Source organism: Girardinichthys multiradiatus, chromosome 1 (assembly GCF_021462225.1).
Source record: "Girardinichthys multiradiatus isolate DD_20200921_A chromosome 1, DD_fGirMul_XY1, whole genome shotgun sequence".
Lineage (NCBI taxonomy): Eukaryota > Metazoa > Chordata > Actinopteri > Cyprinodontiformes > Goodeidae > Girardinichthys > Girardinichthys multiradiatus.
The window spans coordinates 24,199,185-24,220,164 of record NC_061794.1 but is presented as its reverse complement, the minus strand read 5'-3'; the positions used below and the strand labels follow the sequence as shown (position 1 = coordinate 24,220,164).

The following is a 20,980-nucleotide window of genomic DNA, read 5'->3' as shown; positions in this document are numbered from 1 at the left end:
ATATTCCGAGAAGTCAAGGTAAGGATTTAAAACCTGAGAACACCATACCAGCTGTCAAGCCTGGTGGAGGTAGTATCATGCTGCAGGGCTGTTTTGTTGTCTGTGGTAAAGGTGAATTCATAATAAATTTGAATTTCTGCAGCTAAGTTTTGTTTTTAACAACAATTTACCCCAGACATGAACAGTCCAAATGAACATTAAAACCCCCAAATTAATCACAGTCATACCAACAATTTATGCAACCCCTACTACAGCTCAGTATGTAAAAAATGTAATTTCTTCAAATTTCCCAGTTGTGCGTAGCTAAAGGTAGTGCTTGGACACTCCACTTGAAGAAGAGAAGAAGCCACAGGGTAATTTGCGCCTCACTAAAAGTGGGCTCAGTGTAACAACACCAAACAAAGCTGGTTTTCAGAAGCAAGCAGGGGATGCCCACTCAACTCACGGGGCTGCCAACTCCCCAATGGCTGACATGAATAAGAGCAATTCAAGAATTGATCAGGGTGCAAATGATGGATAAGTAAGTAATTTTTTAATATAGTGCTCGTGCAAACCCAACACACAACCCCACCCCCCACCACTGTGTGTAAACTTTTGACTGGCACTGTGAAAGTTCCACAGATGAAAGCTTCTTACCACTGTTCTGCTGTTTCATTGAAACCAGACCTGGAAAAGGACAAGAGAGAGTTAACCCAACAAATACATGAGCCTCTTACTCTTGCAAGAAATCATTAACAGGTAGTAATTGCCTGTGGTAAAAATTAGGACATATTCAGAAATAGGACCTAACATACAAAAATAAGTCTACTATATTCTAAACCATAAAAAAAAACCCAACTAGGTCAATTCCAAACTAAACTGCAGCCCAGTGACATAAGTTTAAATGTTCATGTTGACAGTTAGTTTGTATGAGCCTGCTTAGGATCCTGGCGGCAGACTTACAGAGTGTTGGCAATGACCAGAAGGTCAGCGTTGTCAAACAGGGTCACCTGAGGCCACTCCACCAGCAGGAGGAAAACGAGCTGGATGAGCAGCATCAGAGCCAGTTTCCCGATGCTGCTGATGTGCAGGAACACAGAGCAGGCCAGCAGGGTCAGCAGTATGCTGTAACTGAAATACTGCAGTGCATAGAGGACAGTGACAGAAAAGCAGGAGGAGGAGACTTTAAGCAGAATATTTAGACAAATTTGTACTTAAAACATAAAACAACAAACATGCAAACATTCACTCATAGTGTGCAACTGAAATAAGACCAACCTCAGGGAAATGGCAGTGCATCGCCTGACTGGAGCACAGAGTCAGACCATCCTCTGATGTCCTGGTGAGGTTGTGCAGCAGGCAGACAGTCACTGTTGTGTTCAGTTCTTTTCCTACACAATCCTGCAGCTTCTCTCTACTGCAGGTAAACTGGCAAAAAAAGGTGAAATCCATTCTTTAAAGGTGCAGCATGAACAACCAGATATGCCATCTTTCAGCAGTTAAGTCAGTAAAATAAATGGAAACAGCACATATAGAGATCAGAAGCTCTATATTAAGAATATCCACCTTCAATGTGTAATAACAATGTAAAGGAATGTTTATTTTCAGTGATGTTTGGAGGTGAGTTTCAGTTTATTATCAGTAGCAAACCTGTGCAAAAGCTTTCCTCAACATTTTATTCTTTATATACACAATCTATGGTAATTTGGCAGTAGGGTTGTTACCAAACAGCATGGATGCTTGCTCTTCTTTTGTTACTCAGCAAAATTTGAATATGTTTTTTAGTGTCTCGTTCTCTTAATCTTTATTAAAAACAAAAGATAGGTATCAGACTAATCAGATTTAAAGATTTAATTATACTCGCTTTTCTATATCTGTTTAAGAGATATTGTGATAATTTTGTTGTTAAGAATCACTTGCACAAGAATATAAAGTAAAACCATTAGATATATAGGAAGAGATATAGGAAAACACAGTCTCCATAATGTTGATAAAGTGGAATACAAATAATACATTAAAAAGAGAAAAGTCTCAGTGATCCTCTGTGTTGCAGATGAGGGTTAACGTGGGATCTGTGTTAAATGTGGATGGGCTTTAAGGGTTTGTGGGTTCACAATAGGAGTGTCTCATTTGTGAGCATAAAAAGATAACAGACATCGTCTGACAAGCTGGGAATAAGACAACATGACAGCTCTGTCTGGTCTGAACACCAGTCAAAATCGTTCTAAATACAACTGGCAGAGTGTAAAGTTGACAAGAAAATCTTTCTCTAAGCTCACTCTCTTGTGTCTGTTTGAACCATAACAAATGTTTCACAGATAAGAAGTGTAAGTTAAAAATAATTTTATGGACCAGCTTCATTAGTGACATTAATCTGGAAATGATTTATTTCTAATACTACAATACAATGAGCATGCAACATTAATGCCTTTTAACAGCCTTCTTTGATATTTCAGATTCGCGTACAACACCTGTCATGGGCGCTGATATTCTGGTACTCTTACTTACTTACTGGTACTCTTTATAGAATAGATACCTGGTACTTCATTAACTCTGTAGTTTCGCTCTTTCCTGTGTTGGTGAAGATTCTGATTTGAGTAGGGGTTACTGTTTTCCTCAGAGTAGTTCCCAGTTACTGTTTTATTGAAAATCTGTCTTTCTTTAGGTCTGCGTTCTGGTTACTTCCCGTTTCTGTCTTACTCATGTTTCTGAATTTCTTTGTCCTCTTTTGGTTAAATATTTTGAGTCATTCTTGTGTTGGATTGTTACAGCCAATTAACGATAAACGACCAGCATCTCCCTCACAAATCCCCCTTTCCACCACATATCTTTCAGCTAACATTCAGATGCTTCTTTTCTCACTCTGCTAGCATACCATCTCCTGACTCCTGACATGTTTATTTCTGCAAGTTTTGGAATTTTAAAGCATCCTTTTGTTGTTTTCTTACTTGATTTTTGTGAGTTTGGATTTTTGAATGTCTCAAAGACTTTGTTCATTATACCTTGCTGCCTGTTGCCTCTGTCCTGTGGGCTCATCTGACATTTCCAGACAATGTATTCACAAGTTACAGATATGTTTACATAACTATTTTGAACACACACCAGTTTCATCATATTTTATCAATGCGATAACAACTGATAATGTTTACAAAACGAAATGCCAATACAGTACTAATAGAAAAAGGGCTTATTTGCCTTACTGGTTATTTTGAACTTACATCAGTTAAATTTTACTAACAGTGGAGAAAATATTTTTTGAATTCTTGATTTAGGTTATAGGATAATTTTATCAAAAGACAGTAAAGACATGCATCAGCAATCTGTATCTTAATACAACTTCGTATTTTACCTTTCTACATTTTCAGCAACCTACCTGTAAGCTTCCTGTCTCATTGTATCTATTTAGGATTACAAAACAGTGTTAGTAATTACATTAATCTGGTTTTGATTTATTTTTCATACTATAATACAGGTTTCATTGACCATGAATATCATCTTTAAAATCCTCCAAAAATGTGGTAGTATCAGCATATGTTCAATGCCTATTTACTTTACATTTTAAAATACATTTGAAAATATATAATGAATGTAAAACTGAGCTTAATAAAAAATGATAAAATCACATTCCAGGGGGAGGCAAAGTAACCATGACCACAAGCTCATTTATTGTCTTTAGTAAATATTTTAGATAGAATTTAATACAATTGGAGAATGATGGTGAAACTGTCAAAATATTTTTGGCAGAACCAAAAAAAATTATACTGCACACACAACAGTTGAATTTTATTTTACTCATGACTTACACTGTCTATTTGTACAAGATAAAATGTCCTTTCTGTGCTTAGTGACATGAGGTTTGCGGTACTAAACCTTTTAAACTTAATTCAGCCTTATCTCCCAATTGTTGAACAAAATCGCCCTCAAATCCGTCATTTATGTGACACGATAATCCTATTTAAAGATAGTTCAGATGGATCTCATCACCTGGTGTTTTCACATAGCTCCATGTTTTTACTCACGACGATTCCATCCACCTGTTAATAAGCCTACTGTCTAGTTCTATCTCTTAAAAGCGATCAGAGGTGCAAGAAGTATCATCTAGAACTAAAGGGTTTATTTACTACAGGCTTTTACAGGCAGTCCTGAAGACGCGGTGTGGTTTTAAGTATGTTTAAAGAACTGCAATGACAAAGAATATTTGCCTGAGCAGATCCCTGAAAAGCCCTGGCCCACTTTAACGCCTGGTTACAGTGGCATATAATCATTAAAAACAGACGCCTATAATTACAGGACCCCTTAGGCAAATTAATCTAGTTTGTAAGGCCAGAACAGTCCTGAATTTCTTCAAATGTCTCAGAAATTGGATTAGAAACGTATGTAAGGAAATGTCTGACAGTTCAAAGGAAGATCACACAAATCTGAAAACCACACAGCCCCTTATTTATTGGGTGGGATATGCTGAAATAACATGTTTATGTGAAACAACACTTTCATTATTCAACACCAACTCAACAAAAACCCCTGATGCTTACCATGTTGGCAAAAGAAGAGATGAAGAGGAGGAGGATGGTAAGGACGCCCGCCAGTGTACTGTTTACTCGAGACTGGATGATTTTTTTGGTAAGTGTCTGGAAGGCAGCTGGGAAGCGCTTTGATATAGAGAGCAAGGAGGAGATCAGAAATGAAAAGGTTAATATTATGAGTGATGCCACCTGAAGACATGTAATAAACACTTTTATCTGGAGCTATCTGCCAGAAGAGGTGAAGGGCTTTGTTTCCTACTTTGAGGCAGGAATAGATGGCACAGATGAAAAGGATGTTGGCAAGGATGATGAAGATGCAAATGTAAAGACCGATCATAAGTGTTGTTCTGTGGAAAAGAAAAAAAAGCAAGCTCATTAGGATGCACAGCTCTCATTAACCCCTCATAAACTAATCAGGAACACATTTCCTGGCCATAATTTGGCATAACTTGGAAATGCAGCTTGTTATAGAGAGTACTTACTTTGGGAAAATGATCATCTGAATACAACAGATGCAAAAGAACACAAGTAGAGCGCAGCCCACGTAACCCCCCAGACGATCATCCACTTTTTTGGAGTACTATGAAAAGACAAAAAAAAAACAACTGTAAAAATGTAGGTACCTTCTAATCCAGTTCAATGAGACATTATGAAAACTTTTCCTAAAGAAACCCGATCAAACATTAACCTTTTTCTCTAAGTCGGCAGTCTGAAATGTGAGCAGAAATTTCTTGACGTGATCTTTCCTCAGCTGGTCAATGCTGCGTGCATCAATGGCTCGCCCAAGAAACTCATCCACCTCATCCTCAGGGTTCAGGGTTTCTTGAGTGCAGCGGCTATAAGATAAATATGTGGCATTAACCAATATTCACTGTATATCCTTCAGCGCAAACAGGCAGGCTATTAAGCAACGCCACCAATGACTGCAGATAAACAGCTATGGCACATTCACTGGTAGGGAAGAAACTCTAATATGTTTTATATTGACTTTGGCCTGCCCACATTTTGATTACAACTTGGCCCTCAAATTATTAGCACAGCACCATTGGCACAGCGGCAGCATATCGGTAATCTTGAAGTACAGTGTGCTGGGTGGAAAGGTGTGAGCAGCGTGTACACAAGCGTGATTGACACTGCTAAGACATTCCTCCTGGCTCTGATCGGTTGGTTCTGACTGGGAGTGGTATTACTGCAAACGGCAGTAAGACCACTGGGAGGAGCCAGAAGAGCTTGATTTTTCACAGATAATCTGTCTCATATAATACTGTCAGGAAAATATGACACTTTTATCAAAAATGTAAAAAAATATTTTACAAACGTTACCTACAGCAGCTTTAAAATGTTATCTTATTCTGACATTACAAGCTGTTACCAAATCATTCTTTTTATATGAATTCTGACTTCATCTGCATTAAACGTTTTTAACCTAGATATCATCAAGGATAGCTATAATGAACCTTAAATCGGTCATCAATGCTGAATGTTCATTATGTCAATATAAGTTTGAAACTACTTTTATCTAGTGAAATGACAACTGCATGGGTTAAAATACCCTGAACGCAATCACAGGGGAGAACTCTTGTAATTGGCTAAATTCAGCTCCCTTTCCTTTTGACTCTGTCAATAAGACGCAGCTTTCAAGTTGCCTAAAAGCCCAGCCTTTGAATAGTTAATTGGTACTGGCTGATTTAGTCCGGGCCGTTTAAATCCTGGTGGAGTTCGGTCCACAGAAAATAACTCCCAGGGAGCTTCGGTGGAGTTGGAGCTGCAATTGCCATAATTGTTGGTAAGCTAAGCAAATTTATCTAGTTTGAATAAAGCTCTGCTGGACTATTTTTTGCTTTTCACATCTCAGACGTAAGTTTAAACCTTCGTTAACTGCTTCTGAAAACTCATTCTTTGCAATAACTGCCTAGGTCTGTATGAGAGTGAAGAAACCTCCAGACATCTAAACCTTGAGCAAAAGAGACCACCACCCCTGTCCTGCCAGAAGCAGTGCTGTCTTATATGTCGAGATCTGTCTCTTTGCCAGATAATCGTAAGAGAGACTCTTATCTGCGGAAATACAGCCGGTCCATTGCGCTGAAGACGGCAGCACGTGTCTAACCCAAAAAAGCATGTCGTACTTGTCCTAATTGATGGTTGGTTCGATCTAAGGAATACATTTAGCTCTTAAAAGTCAAACTGAAGGCCAGTACATACTCTGCAAGAACAAAGAAATGTCTTTCTGGTCAGGACATTTCATGCTTCACAAGAACTGAAGTGCAGCCCATTAAAATAATATTCCTCTTAACCTTCCAAGAATTACTTCATTTTTAAGTTTATGATCAATTTAATTCCTATAGAAAAGAAGCTAGTGTGTAGTGTAGAAGTAGGAACATTTTTCTTGTAGATGGTAATTTATGTCTGTCTTAATATGATAGTTTAGTTCACCAATAGCAAGTGGACACTGATGGTCACTGAGATTAGTGATCGTCACTAAAACTGCAATACTATGAGGTCTGTGTTTGTATCTGTGAAAATGTGTTTGTGAGAGAATCGACCTGTGTTATGACAGGCAGGAAGAACAAGATCTAGTATGGTATTAGTGCTGTGTTGTATCTGACTGAATAAAACTAACAGTAGGCACCAGAGTGAAAGATCTACACAGACAGTCTGCCAGAAAACCTCTTATAACAAAAGCTGGGACTAAAATACTCACTTTTCTTTGCTGGATGCTGCATCGATGCCCTGAAAAAAGCAAAAATAAAGAGCATAAAAAATTTCAAAATAGTAAAGGAAATAAAAGGGATGTTAATGCACAGCTAAAACTGAAAAATAGAAAGAGTTTCAGACATCTGCACAGTTAATCCCTGTGAGCCGGACTGATGTTTTAATTAATGCTCAGAGGCTTCAAATTACACCCTGTTTGCCCCTAGGGCTCAGACCCTCTGAGATAGAAAGTACAGAGGAGAAGGAGGAGGAGGGGGAGGAAGAGAGAAAGAATGCAGGAATAAAAAGGAAATTAGACTTCAAGATTAAGGTGAGTGGTGAAGGAGAAATTGTGAAGGACCAGGAACCTCCCCTGGAGATCTATTGTGATTTCTGTTTGTTTGACTGGAATGTTTCAGCCTCTCTTCTAAACTTTCCAGTGATTTCTTTGTCTGCACAGAAAGCCCTGCAAATGTTTCTCACCTTTTGGTTCTTTAATTACTTTTACAGAGCCTTGTCTAAATGAATGTGATGTTGCTGTTAAATAAACCCGAGTTCAAAACTATGCTAGGAATGTGCGCACATATCAGCTTGTCAAGGTTCCTCTAACGATCACTGATCATAAGAGGAACATATTGTTCATGATTGGTATTTGTTCCATCAAAGTAAATAAAAAATGAACACACGCAAAGAAAATGCTAACATTTTCCTGAAATGTAGAATCTTTTTTCAGTATTTGATTATTTCATGGTCTCTCCATGAAATAGACTCTAACACCTAAATAGTTGACACACAGAGCAAACCACTTAAAGCCAGTCTTCTTAGTGTTAGCCCCCTGCTCAGAAGCTTATATGGGAAAGGCTGTTCTCCTCCAGTATTGGATAATTAAATACAGCCATGATTAAGTTTAGGCCCTTGATCAGATGGTCAATGGTCAGATCTTTAGCAGGTTCTACAATTGTATAAATCTAATCTCAATCTGCCAAGACAGTAAATAATAAGACATGAATTTTGAGATTTATCTTTATACCATGTCTGATTATTTAAATGTTTACTAAAATATTTTTGTGTTTATTTTATTATCAATTATGTAAAAAATTTACTAAAGTAATTATTTAATGATTTATTAATTGGATTGTGGCCTTCTTAATGCTCCATAAGAAAGGACCTTTTTGCCCAAATATGGTCACCTCTGGCTTTAGGTAATGCAGATGAAGATAACTTGTAGCTTCTGAACTTCTTTAGTTCAGTGTGGCTGCGCCAAATGCCTGTTTAGTGTTTTTGTTTTCCGAAACCACGGCTTTTGGCTTGTAAATCAGAAATACCTATCAGGAATGAAAGGTTAGACAAGACAAGACAAAAAGGGTGGGACTGGTCTGAAATTGAACCTTTTTAGCATTTTACATTACCTTTTCTCCTGCAGTAAAACTGCAAAGGGTGAACTTGCTAGTTTCTTTCTGTAAACACTGTTTCCAACTTAGAACAGAGGTCACCAATCTTCTCAACTTGCAAGGTGGACTGACATCGTGCATCCTGGCACTAACAAACAACAGGCTCAGCTCTATAATCTGTCTGCTTTGGTAGATACAATCACTGCATCAATCTCTTTGTAACATAAGCAATCCAGCTTAAATATAACAACATTTTAGGGTCCAGAACATGAGTCAAACAGGCCTCATAAAGTACCTTAAGTGTGAGATTTTGCTAGTTAAACTACCCCTAAATAGGATTTAGCATGACAAAGTTTTTCCGATGGAATCTCACCATCTTCTTGTAGACTTTGGACTCTTTGCTCCTGGAGAAAGCTCTATTAGACACCCAATGAGGCATCTCTGCAGAATTTGCACGCGTTCGATGCATCTTGGCCATCATGGCTTTCTCTTCTTTCTGAAAGGAAAATAAATGCCCTCAAAGCCAAGAGATAAACCGTTCGGCTGTTTGTGTGACACGTTTCCCTAGTGCGGTGTTTTGAAGGAGGTCATGCAGATAATCAGGAACGTATGTGTTTGGCCACACACTTACTCTTTTCTGGCTGCAGCCAAGTACCAAGAAGGTTTCGATGTTGTTCTCCTTCAGGTAGGCGTTCCTCTCCCCTCCATGTCCTGGCTCTATCTCGTAATCCCCATTGAGGTACTGCAAAGTGGCTTTGGTAATGTGAATGCGTCTAAGGAAAAAAGTAATTCAGTGTCAGTGGTATGTGGTGATCTGTCAGTGAAGCAGCAGGTGGAGCCCGAGGTACTCACCCTGCCTTCCCCCCAGCCTCCATTTGGTTGGCGAGCGTCACATCATTGGACCAGACGTCAAACTGCCACTTGCACAGGCCCAGTACACCACTGTGAACTCGCCCACTGTGAATGCCCACCCGCATGTTCACATTAACACCTGTCACTTCTCTTACCAGCCTGCAGATGAAAATACACACACTGCTGTCAAAAAAGGCACATTGGGGGACCATGACTTCACCTTGAGCAAAATGTTGTGATGGTTTTTATGTTTTTCAGTGTGTCAGTGTCTAATATTTACTCACGAGATGGCTTCAATCATGTCTACTCCCATCTCTACACAGCAGTGGGCATGATCAGCCCGGGGTTCGGGCAGCCCTGAAACACAGTAGTAACAGTCTCCAAGGATTTTGATGCGTAGACAGTGGTTTTCCTGTTCAGCAAAGGCACAAAATGCAGATTTCACCTAGATTTCAACTGAAAACAGCATACGTTCAGCTTGCAGTTCTGCAAAAATTCGTAATTTTACTCCATTTTAGATTTATTCAGCCTTTTTCTTTTGCCATGCTTGAATGTCTCAGATCATCCTGGGAAGATTCTCCACTGTTGCATGTTTCCTCCATTTGTGGACAATTATTCTCACTGTGGTACACTGAGAACCTTAGAAATTTCTTTATAGCCCTTTCAAGACTCATCTGCTCTGAAATTTCTTTAGACTGGCACTTAATTTATGCCTCTTTGAGGTATTTTAGCATACTTCATGTTGTCAGACAGGTTTTGCTTAAGTGATTTCTTGATTTTTTGGGGCCGGAAGTAATCAAGCTGGTGAAATTGAAAATTAAAATGCCATTAATCACCTTTCATTAATGAGATTATGTTTTCACATAAGGTGCTGTTGGTTTAGTTTATCCTTTTTCCCTTAACAAAAATAAATCATTATACAAAAATGATTTTGTTCATTTAATTAGCTTATCTTTGCCTGATATTAAAATTAGTTTGATGGTCTAAATCATTCAAGTCACACAAAACACAAAAATAGACAAAACATTTAAGGGGGAAAATAGTATTTCACAAACTGTAGATAAGTCTCTGTATATTCTAATTACTGGGGTTCACAATATATCAAAAAAACATAGTGCTAACTTTGTCAAATCATACAGCTACGGCTGCATTAGAGTCAATGGTTCAGAGTTGTGCATTGAAAGTCCAAGGTGTCTCACCGAGGCCAGCTTGTCGAAGCGGGCAAACAGCTCGTTCAGTGTCATGACCAGCTCCTGGGCCGTACACTGAGACGCCAGGCTGGTGAAGCCCTCGATGTCGGCAAACAGTATGCTGCAGGTAATGAGATGTTGGCGGGGGAGTAAGAGGAAGAAAGGGAGAGGATGAATCCAAAAATGGGTGAAGAGGAGCAGAGAAGAAAGAGGGAGTGAGAGAATTAGATCAATTGATAAAATATAGAGGGATGGAGCTGAGAAGAGATGAAGAGTCACAGATGTTCGTTCAGTTGTGGCTCTCATCATTTAGCCAGATTTAGGTCACCACATCCACCCCTTCCCTCTCAGGACATCCACCACTGCAGCCGTAGGCACCGCTATGTTTAAGGTGGCGTGGTGTGTTCAGAAAGATGTGGAATGAGACCAAATTTAACTTTGACCTGTCTGCTGTGTTCCTTGGTCTTCATCATGTAGTTTGTTTACTAATGGTCTCGAACAAATTACTGAGGCCTTCACAGAACAGCTTGCATCTACACTGAGAGAAAATATGCACAGGTATGGATATGGACTCTTTTTACTAGTTAGGTGATTTCTGAAAGCAGTTGATTACATTAGACTTTATTTAGGAGTTTTAAAAAGGGGTTGAATACAAATGCTTTTTTTATTTGTTAAAATAAAAATAAAAAGTCAACGTATCATTCTAATTCCATTTCAAAATTATTTGCTAGTTTGTGTTGGTTTGTCACATAAAACCACAATAAAATACATTGAGGTTTGTGGTTGTAATGTAACAAATGATCCAAAAATTCGAGCACCATTAATACTTTTGCAAGCCTTACTAACTCACACATTCACCAGTAAGACCCAAAACCACATTATAATGACATCATTTTTTATCACATTTTCCTAATTATTTGGTTTAGCAAAAGCTTTAGCTTAGGGATTTTTGTTTTGTTATTGAAATGACATTACTCAAGGAAATATGACTCAGAGAATTCACTAACAACCAGAAAAAATCCTATGAGTAAAAATCTGAGTAATTTTACACCTGCGACATTGAACCACTGGTGGTTCTCCAGGATTTCAAGAGCCGATATTAAACTGTAAGCTTTGATTTCAGGCTCTGGACTCACAAAAACAAAGAAATAGATGAAAAAAAATTATTAAGTTATGAGCAACTTAGATTTATTTAAGATTCTGTGCTGAAGGCTTCACGAAAAGAACTGAACAACTCTGCAAAGACTGTAGGTTTTAAACTAGGTTACAATGAGGTAATTGATTGTTCCTAAAACATTTACACCTTAGCAGGGCAGCAGTGAAGAAAAACATTATGCCGCTAAGCGCTGTAAATCACCCTTCCTTATCTGGGTCATCTGCCGCAGAAGATCTCTGCAGAAACCTTTTTTGTTTCACTCCTAGTGGTGAGTTGTTCAGTTTCAGGATGAGAAAACCACGGATGACGTTTGAGACCTAGGCACTAGAAATTTAAGGTATGCCTCGTAATTTGCTACTGAAAACCTTGTGATTAAGTTAATATCAGTGTCAGTAAACCACAACATGTATAATAGAGACCATAAACACATGATTCAGCTAAAAGGTGCTTATGTTAAAAGTCCTACAATATAATCTCGACTAACTGTCTGTGTGCATTACAAGGTTTACCTCACATTATCATGTTTCTGGATGTAGATCTTGTGAAACATCATGTCTTCCTTCTTGGCAGTGATATCAGCCTTCATCTCCACTGCAACGTGCCTTGGCAAAACCGACAGCAGCAAGCGTTCCTAAACAAGGGAGAGCGAGAGGCAGAGTCGAGATTTAAAAAGTACAGCAAGAGAGAGAAATGATTTTTTTAAGATCATTTTCCACTAAAAATACTGACTGAGTCACTGTGTTTTGCTGGCATGGGAACATGAAAGTCTAATAGAAAGGAGTGGATATTTGTGTTTGTGACCTCAAAAACAGAGACAAACAAATAACTGTGATGCTCATTTGCATGTGTGTGATGGGTTTTCCTGTAGGACATAGGCAGGGCTGCCTCCCTGTCTGACTCTGGTAAAACATGCAGGTGTGCATAAGTGTCTACCTGCTGCTGGTTCTCTCTCTGCAGGTGCAGCCTGGCCTGAATATATCCTCTAGTCTCCTGGAAGGCCTGTCTCTGTGAGACTTCAGCGGGGTAGTGGGTACAGATCCCAATGATGTTAGTACACAGGAAGATCAACACATTGGCACCAATCTAAAAACAGAACCAGACCCAGAAGGTGAAAGGGAGACAACAGCTCTTAGTAGAGCAGTCAACTCTACCTGACCTGTGTGAGGTCACAGAGGGAAACTGATAACATTCTGTGTCATAGGAGTGACTGCAAGGTGAAAAATTCCTCAAACGTCTGAGGAGCCATTAGATGTGATCTGGTTAGAGAGGAGGAGCAAAGCCTCATGTCTGTAAGAGGACATTTTCTTCACTTTGTGTTCTGAATCACAGATCAACCATATGGTTCAGCTACAAGCACTTTATTGTATAAAGTACTGTTTTTGAGATTTACTTTAGTCTTATCTCTGTAATTAACCACATTAACAGTTTCATAATAATAAGTGTGTTATTTTAGTCACCGAAGAATTAATTAACTAAACACTATCATCTCTGAGAATCTCATTCCAGTCTATCCCTACATATGAACAGTTTCTGAAAGTCAGGTTTGAAGAAGATCTAAAACAGGACCTAGGAGAGGCATCGTCCTTCATCTAAAGTATCCAACTCTTTGCTTCTCACCTTCCTGGTGCCAAAATACCAATTTATTTCTCCCAAGCTGTATTACCTTTTTGTTCATAGCTAAAACTGCGGAAATAGAAATAAACCTTATCTTAATGCTAGGATTTTGGTATTCAAGGGTTAAAGGATCCATTTTAAAATTTGTCTCTTCATTAAGTTTTGTTATCTGTCGACACAATAGTGGCTCATCCTTGAGCTCAGCAACCACATTCCTCAGAAAATGATCAGGTATGGTTCAAAGAACAAAATATTTTAAGAAAGCATTTAGAATATTACCATAAATAACTGAAATATAAACAAATCAGGAATAACTGATGATTTTAGTCCAGCACAAGATAATAAGGCCTAACAAACAATGATTTGCAGGCATGGAATGCAAAAAAACATTTATGTATGTCTGCTAATGCAACACTTTAGGTTAAAGAAAAGGCAGCAGCAGCTTTTGTGCTGTGAGTTTTGAGATGCACAATCTGTACACAATTATCTGTGCTTCGAGCAAATTAAGCTGAGTACTATAGTGCAGTTAAATTTGTGGGGTCATTGACCTTCAAGGCATTCCTCTCTGCCACTGCAACCACTCTGTTTGTTTTTGGACCCCGCTTGTGGTAAACCAAGCCTGTAAGTAATTTCTCTCCTGAATAATCCACAACTAAGACTGAACATCATGAACTGAGAATTGAGTGTCCGGACTTCCCCTTCGCTTGAAAACGCTCGAGCATGCGCAAACACACATCTCCTTCATGTTCAGAAACACACCCCGGCCTGGGAAAGTCACTTGACCCTGTGACCAGAGTGTTTCCTCCGAACATGATATCATCAATAATGGGAAAAAAACATGCAGGCTCAGGGCGCACAAAAAGGCTGATTTTAAATTTGCATTAACAGCAGTGTTTAATATGGAGGTAAGAAGGTGAAAAATCACTCCTTTGGTACCAGCATGTCTGCTGAGTGCTGGTATGTGGCAAAACCAGTGCCTGTTTGTGTGCCTGCTTGTAATTTCCGTTCATCAAAAGGATGACGAAAAAGTGATGCGGAGCTCAAGATAGAGGCTGGTTATCTGTACGCACACATATGCTGCATATTTTCACGGATGTGTCAGCGCCTTTTTCGAAATCTGAATGAAAATTAAGTCAGAAGGGAAAAGCCGCTGCATTCATCATCCACACACTGCTTAAATCACCAGATGACAGCAGAAAAGTAAAGCGATTAAATTTTATTTCCCTTACTAGTTTGTACTGTATACACGAGAGCTTACCATTTGTTGTCACAACAAGTCAGAGATAATCCAACAACCTATGCTTGAAACAGGACACCATGACTGCAGCACAGAGGGAGGCAAATTCCACTACAAGCATTAGAAAGGCCCAATTCTAGCCGACTGTTCAACCTGAAAATAACCAACTTTACCAGATTACGGGAACATCCATAAAGAGTTCACTCTCGGATGAGACAGAACCAGTAAGAAAAAGGAACACCATTTCCTTGTATCTACCCACAATTTATTTAAGAGCTATTTTAAGGTGAGATGAGCTGGCTTTTAGTGCCCAGGTGTATGAACCTAACATCCACTTGTGTTTGTTCCACAACAAGCTGTGTGATTGTTCCCGTGCACATAAGATTGAATTTGTTCCACATCATCACACACCTTGTCATTAACCAATTGATTTCTTAATTCAGTTGGAAGCTCAAAACTCCTGATTAGCACTCCATTGTAATGTTTTGGACAGTCAAAGGAGACCTGACACTCTGGTCTATAAAGTCTCAGATCACATGAGTACCAAGTAGATTTTTTCTTAAAAGAACCAACAACATAACTTGGTTAAGTGGCTCGTCTGAGAATAAGGGCCACCTGCAGCTCCCACGAATGCACTTCACACTAATGCACTCTGTTTACAATCAGACCATTTTCCCTGTAAGGACATTCGATTTATTGATTGGTTTTGGGTCTTGTTTTGGAAATCAGAAATCCTTTTTAAATAACACTGATTGGTAGTACAGTATGTAGTCAGGTGGACACTCTATGAAAGTCTGTGAGTTTTTCCAATATATATCAGCATATGGATATTTAATATCATTTTTAACTATGCTTAAAAGTAGTAATGTATAAATAAAAGCCGTGGGGCAGCTGTGGCTCAGGTGGTAGGAGTTCATCCTGTAACTGGTGGGTTGCCGGTTTGAACCCCAGGTCTGTCTCTCTCAGTCGTGTCCTTGGGCAAGGCATTTCACCCACCTTGCCTGCTGATGGTGGTCAGAGGGCTCAGTGGCACCTGTGTATAGCAGCCTCACTTCTGTCAGTCTGCCCCATGGCAGCTCTGGCTACAATGTCGCTCACCACTATCAGTGTGTGAATGGGTGAATGACTGATTGTACTGTAAAGTGCTTTGGGGTCTCAGGAGACTTAAAAAGGGGTATACAAGTTCAGGCCATTTACCATAAAAATAGAGGATAAGCCATTTTAAAGATTTGAAAGTTGAGATCCAAAAAGTTGTCTGCAGCCATCAGAAAGAAGATTGTAGCAGTTTATCAATCTGGTCAAAGATTTAAGGAGGCCCCAAAAAATTTTGAAATCAGTCTTTTCACTGTAATAAAAATTGTTTATAAGTGCTGGACATTCAAAACAATTGCCAACCTGATCTGGTCTGGCTGCCCAAGCAAGTCAACCCGGAAAACAGACTGTAAGACGCTAAAAGAAATCTCTAAAAACCCTCAAATGTGATCCTAGGACCTACAGCACGCTACTGTAGATATGAAAATCTGTAGAAAAAGACTGCACAGGTTTCTTAGCTGTGAATTTCATGGGAAGTTTGCCAGGAGGAAACCTTTACTCTTTCAGAAGGATCAGACTACAGTTTGCCAGAGACAATGTAGACAAAGGCCAGGGCTTCTGGAATAATGTTATTTAGACATACAAGTCTAAAATTACAGCATTAGGACACCAGAAAAGAGGAAATGTTTGGAACAAACCAAACGCAGCATTAAAGGAAAATAACCTCTCGCCCACTGTAAGCATAGCAGTAGATGTATCATAGTTTGGGTATGCTTTGTTGCAGCAGAACATGTTTAACTCACCATCTTAAAATCCACCACAAATTCTACCGTTAACCAGAGGGTGTTTGAGGAAAATGAGACCTTCTGTAAAAAGTTGAAGCAGAACTGGACCTTGCAACATGAGAATGATACAAAACGGACAAGTTAATCCAACCAGGACTGGCTGACAATTATGAAATAGGAAGTCCTTGGCTGAGTCAAGGCCCAAATCTGCATCCTGTTCAGATGTTGTCAGGTGACTTGTAACGGGCAGCTCATGCAAGAAACCCCTAATTAATCTCACAGCGAAGAGTGGGGCAAACCTTCCTGGTAGATGGATGCAAGGATCATCTTACTGAAGTTACATGGCTAGAAAATAAATTTTTGTTTATTTCTTGTATTCAATGAGTAAAATAGGGCAAATTGTTTTGTGTTTATCTATAAATAAATTACTTTCCTTTTTTTTGTTTTTTATAGGACATTTATAAATATGTCCTATAAAAAACACAATATTTTACGGGGTGTTTAAACTGTTTCACATGGCTATATGTGTGCAGTGCACCAAACACTTCTTAGCTCACCTGGTAAGGATATGTAAAAACAAACTGTTTTTGCAGTAGTATTATCTCAAAATGACAAATTTTAAAAACCAATATCTGTAAATGTATTTAGTCTTACTTCTTACTTCTAGAAATTGTCCTTGATACCAGAATTTCCAGTATCATATGTATCAGTATAACATATGAAAACGTTTTTAACAGTATATTTAAATAATATTCAAGCTAATCAGGGTTTTCAGGACCCTTATACTAGTAATCTATTACTTCTTGTTGGCCTGGGGTATAAATATGATTTGACATGAATGGGTTTTCTATCAAACACTCTTCACAATGTCTTTGAAAGAAAATAGCTAACTGCCTAAACTTGCTCATATCTATGCTCAGAGCAATAACTGACAAAGGATTAAAACAACTGCAACCGTGACATAAAAAAATCTCAAAATATCCTTGCTAGAGAGCTGCAACAATGTTGAGCATTGGTTGGGAGGCTTAGTAGGAAAATACTTAGTTTGTCCCACCATCAACAATGTAAACATGCTTGAGGTTGTTCATCTCTACTGGGACCTCAACTGGAATCACTTAGATTGCAATAAGACTAAGCTACAGCAAACAATACCTTTGATCAACGAATGAATATTTGAAAAAGCACTTTATGCCCACTGGTAAGTAAGATGGGGAATCTGGGAAGGTTTCTGGAACCATGTTAGTGTTAGTGCAGGGCATCTTTAATACTCTTCAAAATAACTGGACATTTGTAATTGAAATTTGGTTAGCCCTGCCAAAAACCTGAAAATGGGGGATGATCCAAAACACGCTGCCAAATCAACAGAGAAATTGTTCACCAGACACAAAGAAAAAAATCAGCCTTCACACGGCTGCATCAGTGAGTTGAAGAGAAGATTGCAGAAGAGAGGACCCTGCACTCTGGAAAATTAAGAGCAAACCTTTTTGATTTACACAATGATAGTGGCAGAGACTTGTGACTTTCCATTGAGTATCTTCATAGGTCAGTTGGTAAAGGTCTAATAACAGCACAAACAGCTAAGATAGTGCTTTTTTATCTTTTGTAACATTTTAGCATGAATTTGATGTAGCATTTTCATTTTTGCTGTTTTGTTTGATGTCTTAAAAGGATGTGAAGACCCTAACTTTCTGATTTGTGACCTTTAATTGGGTCGTGACCCTTACTTTGGTAACCATTGAGAAAAAATTTACTCAAATTAGAGGTTTGTTTTACCTAACATTTGTAATTGTAAGTATGAGATTTTGCTACTGCATAAAGCAATTAAGGTATTTTAAGGCTTTTTACTCTGCCAATACATGGGGGAGAAGCTGTATGCATCCAAACTGCAATGCCAATATGAAGCAGATGTTTTTCTATGTTATGCGGGTAGTTGAGAGCCCAATGGTGACTTGGGCAGACCAAAGGTCAGCCAATTTGCAGGCATGAAGAGTCATTGAAAGGACAAGCATCTCAACCAAACTGACCATTTGAGGGAAATTTTGGACAGACACATTTTCTCAACATGGCTCTATAAAGAGCCATGTTGCATTTAGCTAGCATCATTCTAGAGATTCAGAAATATCAGTATCATGGTGCACTGAAGCTGCTGGTGGTCCATGATCTCCTGACAGGGATACATTTGATTTTTCACCAGTGTGTATATATTAATATGTGAAAGTAAAGCGTGAGGAAAAAGGAACGAGCACCGCTTCTGTTAAAGTGAAGTATTATGCAGAAGCAGAAGCATTTATGGGGGATATAAAATAAATCTTCAGATAAGCATGAAGTGTATAAAAGCTCTTTAGGACTGGCACCTCTTTGATCTTGAAGCTTGTTTTGTCTGTTCATGCATCCAGTCTTGCAAATGCACCCCAGACGTGTAGCTGACACTCCATTTCCTCAACAGAGATGCGGTTCAGAAACAGCAGAAGCAGCTTTTCCCTTTCAAAGTGGCATAACTCTCTTTATAACCACATATCTGAATAAAAGAGTACCTTCCACTGATGTTTGCTGCTGACAATTTGTTGTGAAGATTTCTGGCTCTCCAAAGGTTACCCTTGCTCAGCACTTATATTTGCAGAGATCTCTTGGCGATGAGGCTCAAAGGAGTCCAAACATTGGATTATAAGGTGTGACTCACAGCCAGGCCTTTATAAAGTCTAGCAGAAGGATTGAATATTAAAGAACAAATGGAGGAAGGGGATGGACAATACACACAGTGAATCCTCTCTGTCTTTATTAACCTCCTACCAGACAAAGCCCTCAAGCAAACTTAAAGCTGGAATGTACATGTGTGCAAACCAGGAGCTAGTCATTCATTCAGGGACAAAATGTAATGCCAAAACTGATGCACTGATCTATATTACATTTCCTGACAGGCCTTTGTGTTGTTTTGGTCTCATGCAGTTTGAGTGAAGGCGACTGTGGCAGCCCAGTAACTTATTACAACTTCTACACTGTCACATAGAAATAAAATAAAATAAAAAAATAAGACTGATATTACACAGTGCTTTGCAACGATCACACTGCAGTAGCAAACCTTAATGTTGGGATTTTAAGGTGACGGACCAACACAAAGTAGAGCATAATAATGAAGCAGAATGAAGGGATACATTATTTTAGAAATCTAGAAATCCAAAAGGTTTGGTAACCATTTGTATTCAGCCAAACAACTGCAACTCTTTGAAATATGTTTCTCCCAGCTCAGCACATCTAGAGAGTGATTTTTGTTCACTATGTTTTGCAAAACAGCTAAACTCTGTCAGACTGGATGGAGAACATCAGAAAAGATCAATTTTCAATTCTTACCAAAGATTCTCAATCAGATATTGTCTGGACTTTGACTGGGCCATTTTGAAACATAGATATGCTTTGATCTAAACTATTCTGTTGCAACTCTGGCTTTGTTTAGAGTTGCTGTCCTGCTGGAAAGTGAAGCTGCACCCCACTCCAAATCTTCCACCTATTTTTCCATCAACTACAACTAACTCCCCTGTCCTTACTGCAAAAGCGTCACAACAACATGATGCTGCCATCACCATGTTTTATCGTACTGTTTTCAGGGTCATTTGCAGCATCGATTTTCCTCCACATATAGCATTTTGCTTATAGCTCATAAATGTTTAATTTCCATCTCAACTGATCAGAGCACTTTCCCCCAAATGTTTGTTATCTTCTAAAATAGCTTTTGGAAAACTTTAAATAAGACATCCCATGGCTTTCTTTAGTCACTTATTCTTCATATTCCTGCATAATCACCCGATTTGTCAAGAGTATCACTAATAGCTGCCCTGTCAACAGATTCTCTCACCTGAGGTGTGGATCTATGTAGCTCCTCCAGAGTTTCTATGGGCATGTTGGCTGTTTTCTGATTAATGCTCTCCTAGCCCATCTGTTTATTTTTCCATTTACAAATAATGGTTTAAACAGAGCTTTCTGAGATGTTCAAAGCTTGAGATATCGACTTATATCCTGACCCAAATTTAAAGTTTCATAACTTTCTCCTTGACCTGTTTGCTGTTTTCCTTGGTCTCTATGATGATGTTTGTTCTCCAACAATCTGTAACAAACCTCTGAGGCCTTCACAGAACAGCTGGATCCATACTGAGATTAAATCACCTGCAGGTGGACTCTATCTACCAAACATGACTGCTGAAGGAAATCGGTTGCACTGGATTTTTTTCAGGGGTACCAGATTAAAAGAGGTTGAATGTACATGCACGGCACACTTTTTTTTAAGGCTTTTATTTGTAAAAAATCAAAAAGTTGGAAATCATGTATCATCTTCCTTCTAAGTCACAGTTCAGCAGTCCTTCGTTTCAATCAACCTAACATAAAATTCCAATAAAAATCTTGAAGTTTGCTATGGTATCATGAGACAATGTAAAAAAGTTTCCGGAGTATGAATACTTTTGTGTATAAGTACGATGTAATTACTGAAATGTGTTGTCCCTATAAGCAACACTGGATTATTTCTATGCTTAAAAAAGA

At 38.7% G+C, this 20,980-nt stretch overlaps 1 protein-coding gene across 1 annotated transcript in view; it reads right to left on the bottom strand.

Annotated features, from left to right (window-relative positions):
* The window catches only part of LOC124871149 (adenylate cyclase type 6-like), a 53,933-nt gene that overhangs the window by 8,366 nt on the left and 24,587 nt on the right, over nt 1-20,980 (bottom strand). Inside the window, exons 3-17 of the mRNA XM_047370215.1 lie at nt 12,716-12,865; nt 12,292-12,413; nt 10,636-10,747; nt 9,721-9,848; nt 9,437-9,595; nt 9,216-9,357; nt 8,958-9,080; nt 7,204-7,232; nt 5,191-5,338; nt 4,985-5,082; nt 4,762-4,849; nt 4,512-4,628; nt 1,258-1,407; nt 943-1,118; nt 637-666 (exon numbers count right to left, since the gene is read on the bottom strand). Of these exons, the coding sequence (XP_047226171.1) occupies nt 637-666; nt 943-1,118; nt 1,258-1,407; nt 4,512-4,628; nt 4,762-4,849; nt 4,985-5,082; nt 5,191-5,338; nt 7,204-7,232; nt 8,958-9,080; nt 9,216-9,357; nt 9,437-9,595; nt 9,721-9,848; nt 10,636-10,747; nt 12,292-12,413; nt 12,716-12,865 (1,772 nt within the window). The remainder of the gene's footprint in view (nt 1-636; nt 667-942; nt 1,119-1,257; nt 1,408-4,511; nt 4,629-4,761; nt 4,850-4,984; nt 5,083-5,190; nt 5,339-7,203; nt 7,233-8,957; nt 9,081-9,215; nt 9,358-9,436; nt 9,596-9,720; nt 9,849-10,635; nt 10,748-12,291; nt 12,414-12,715; nt 12,866-20,980) is intronic.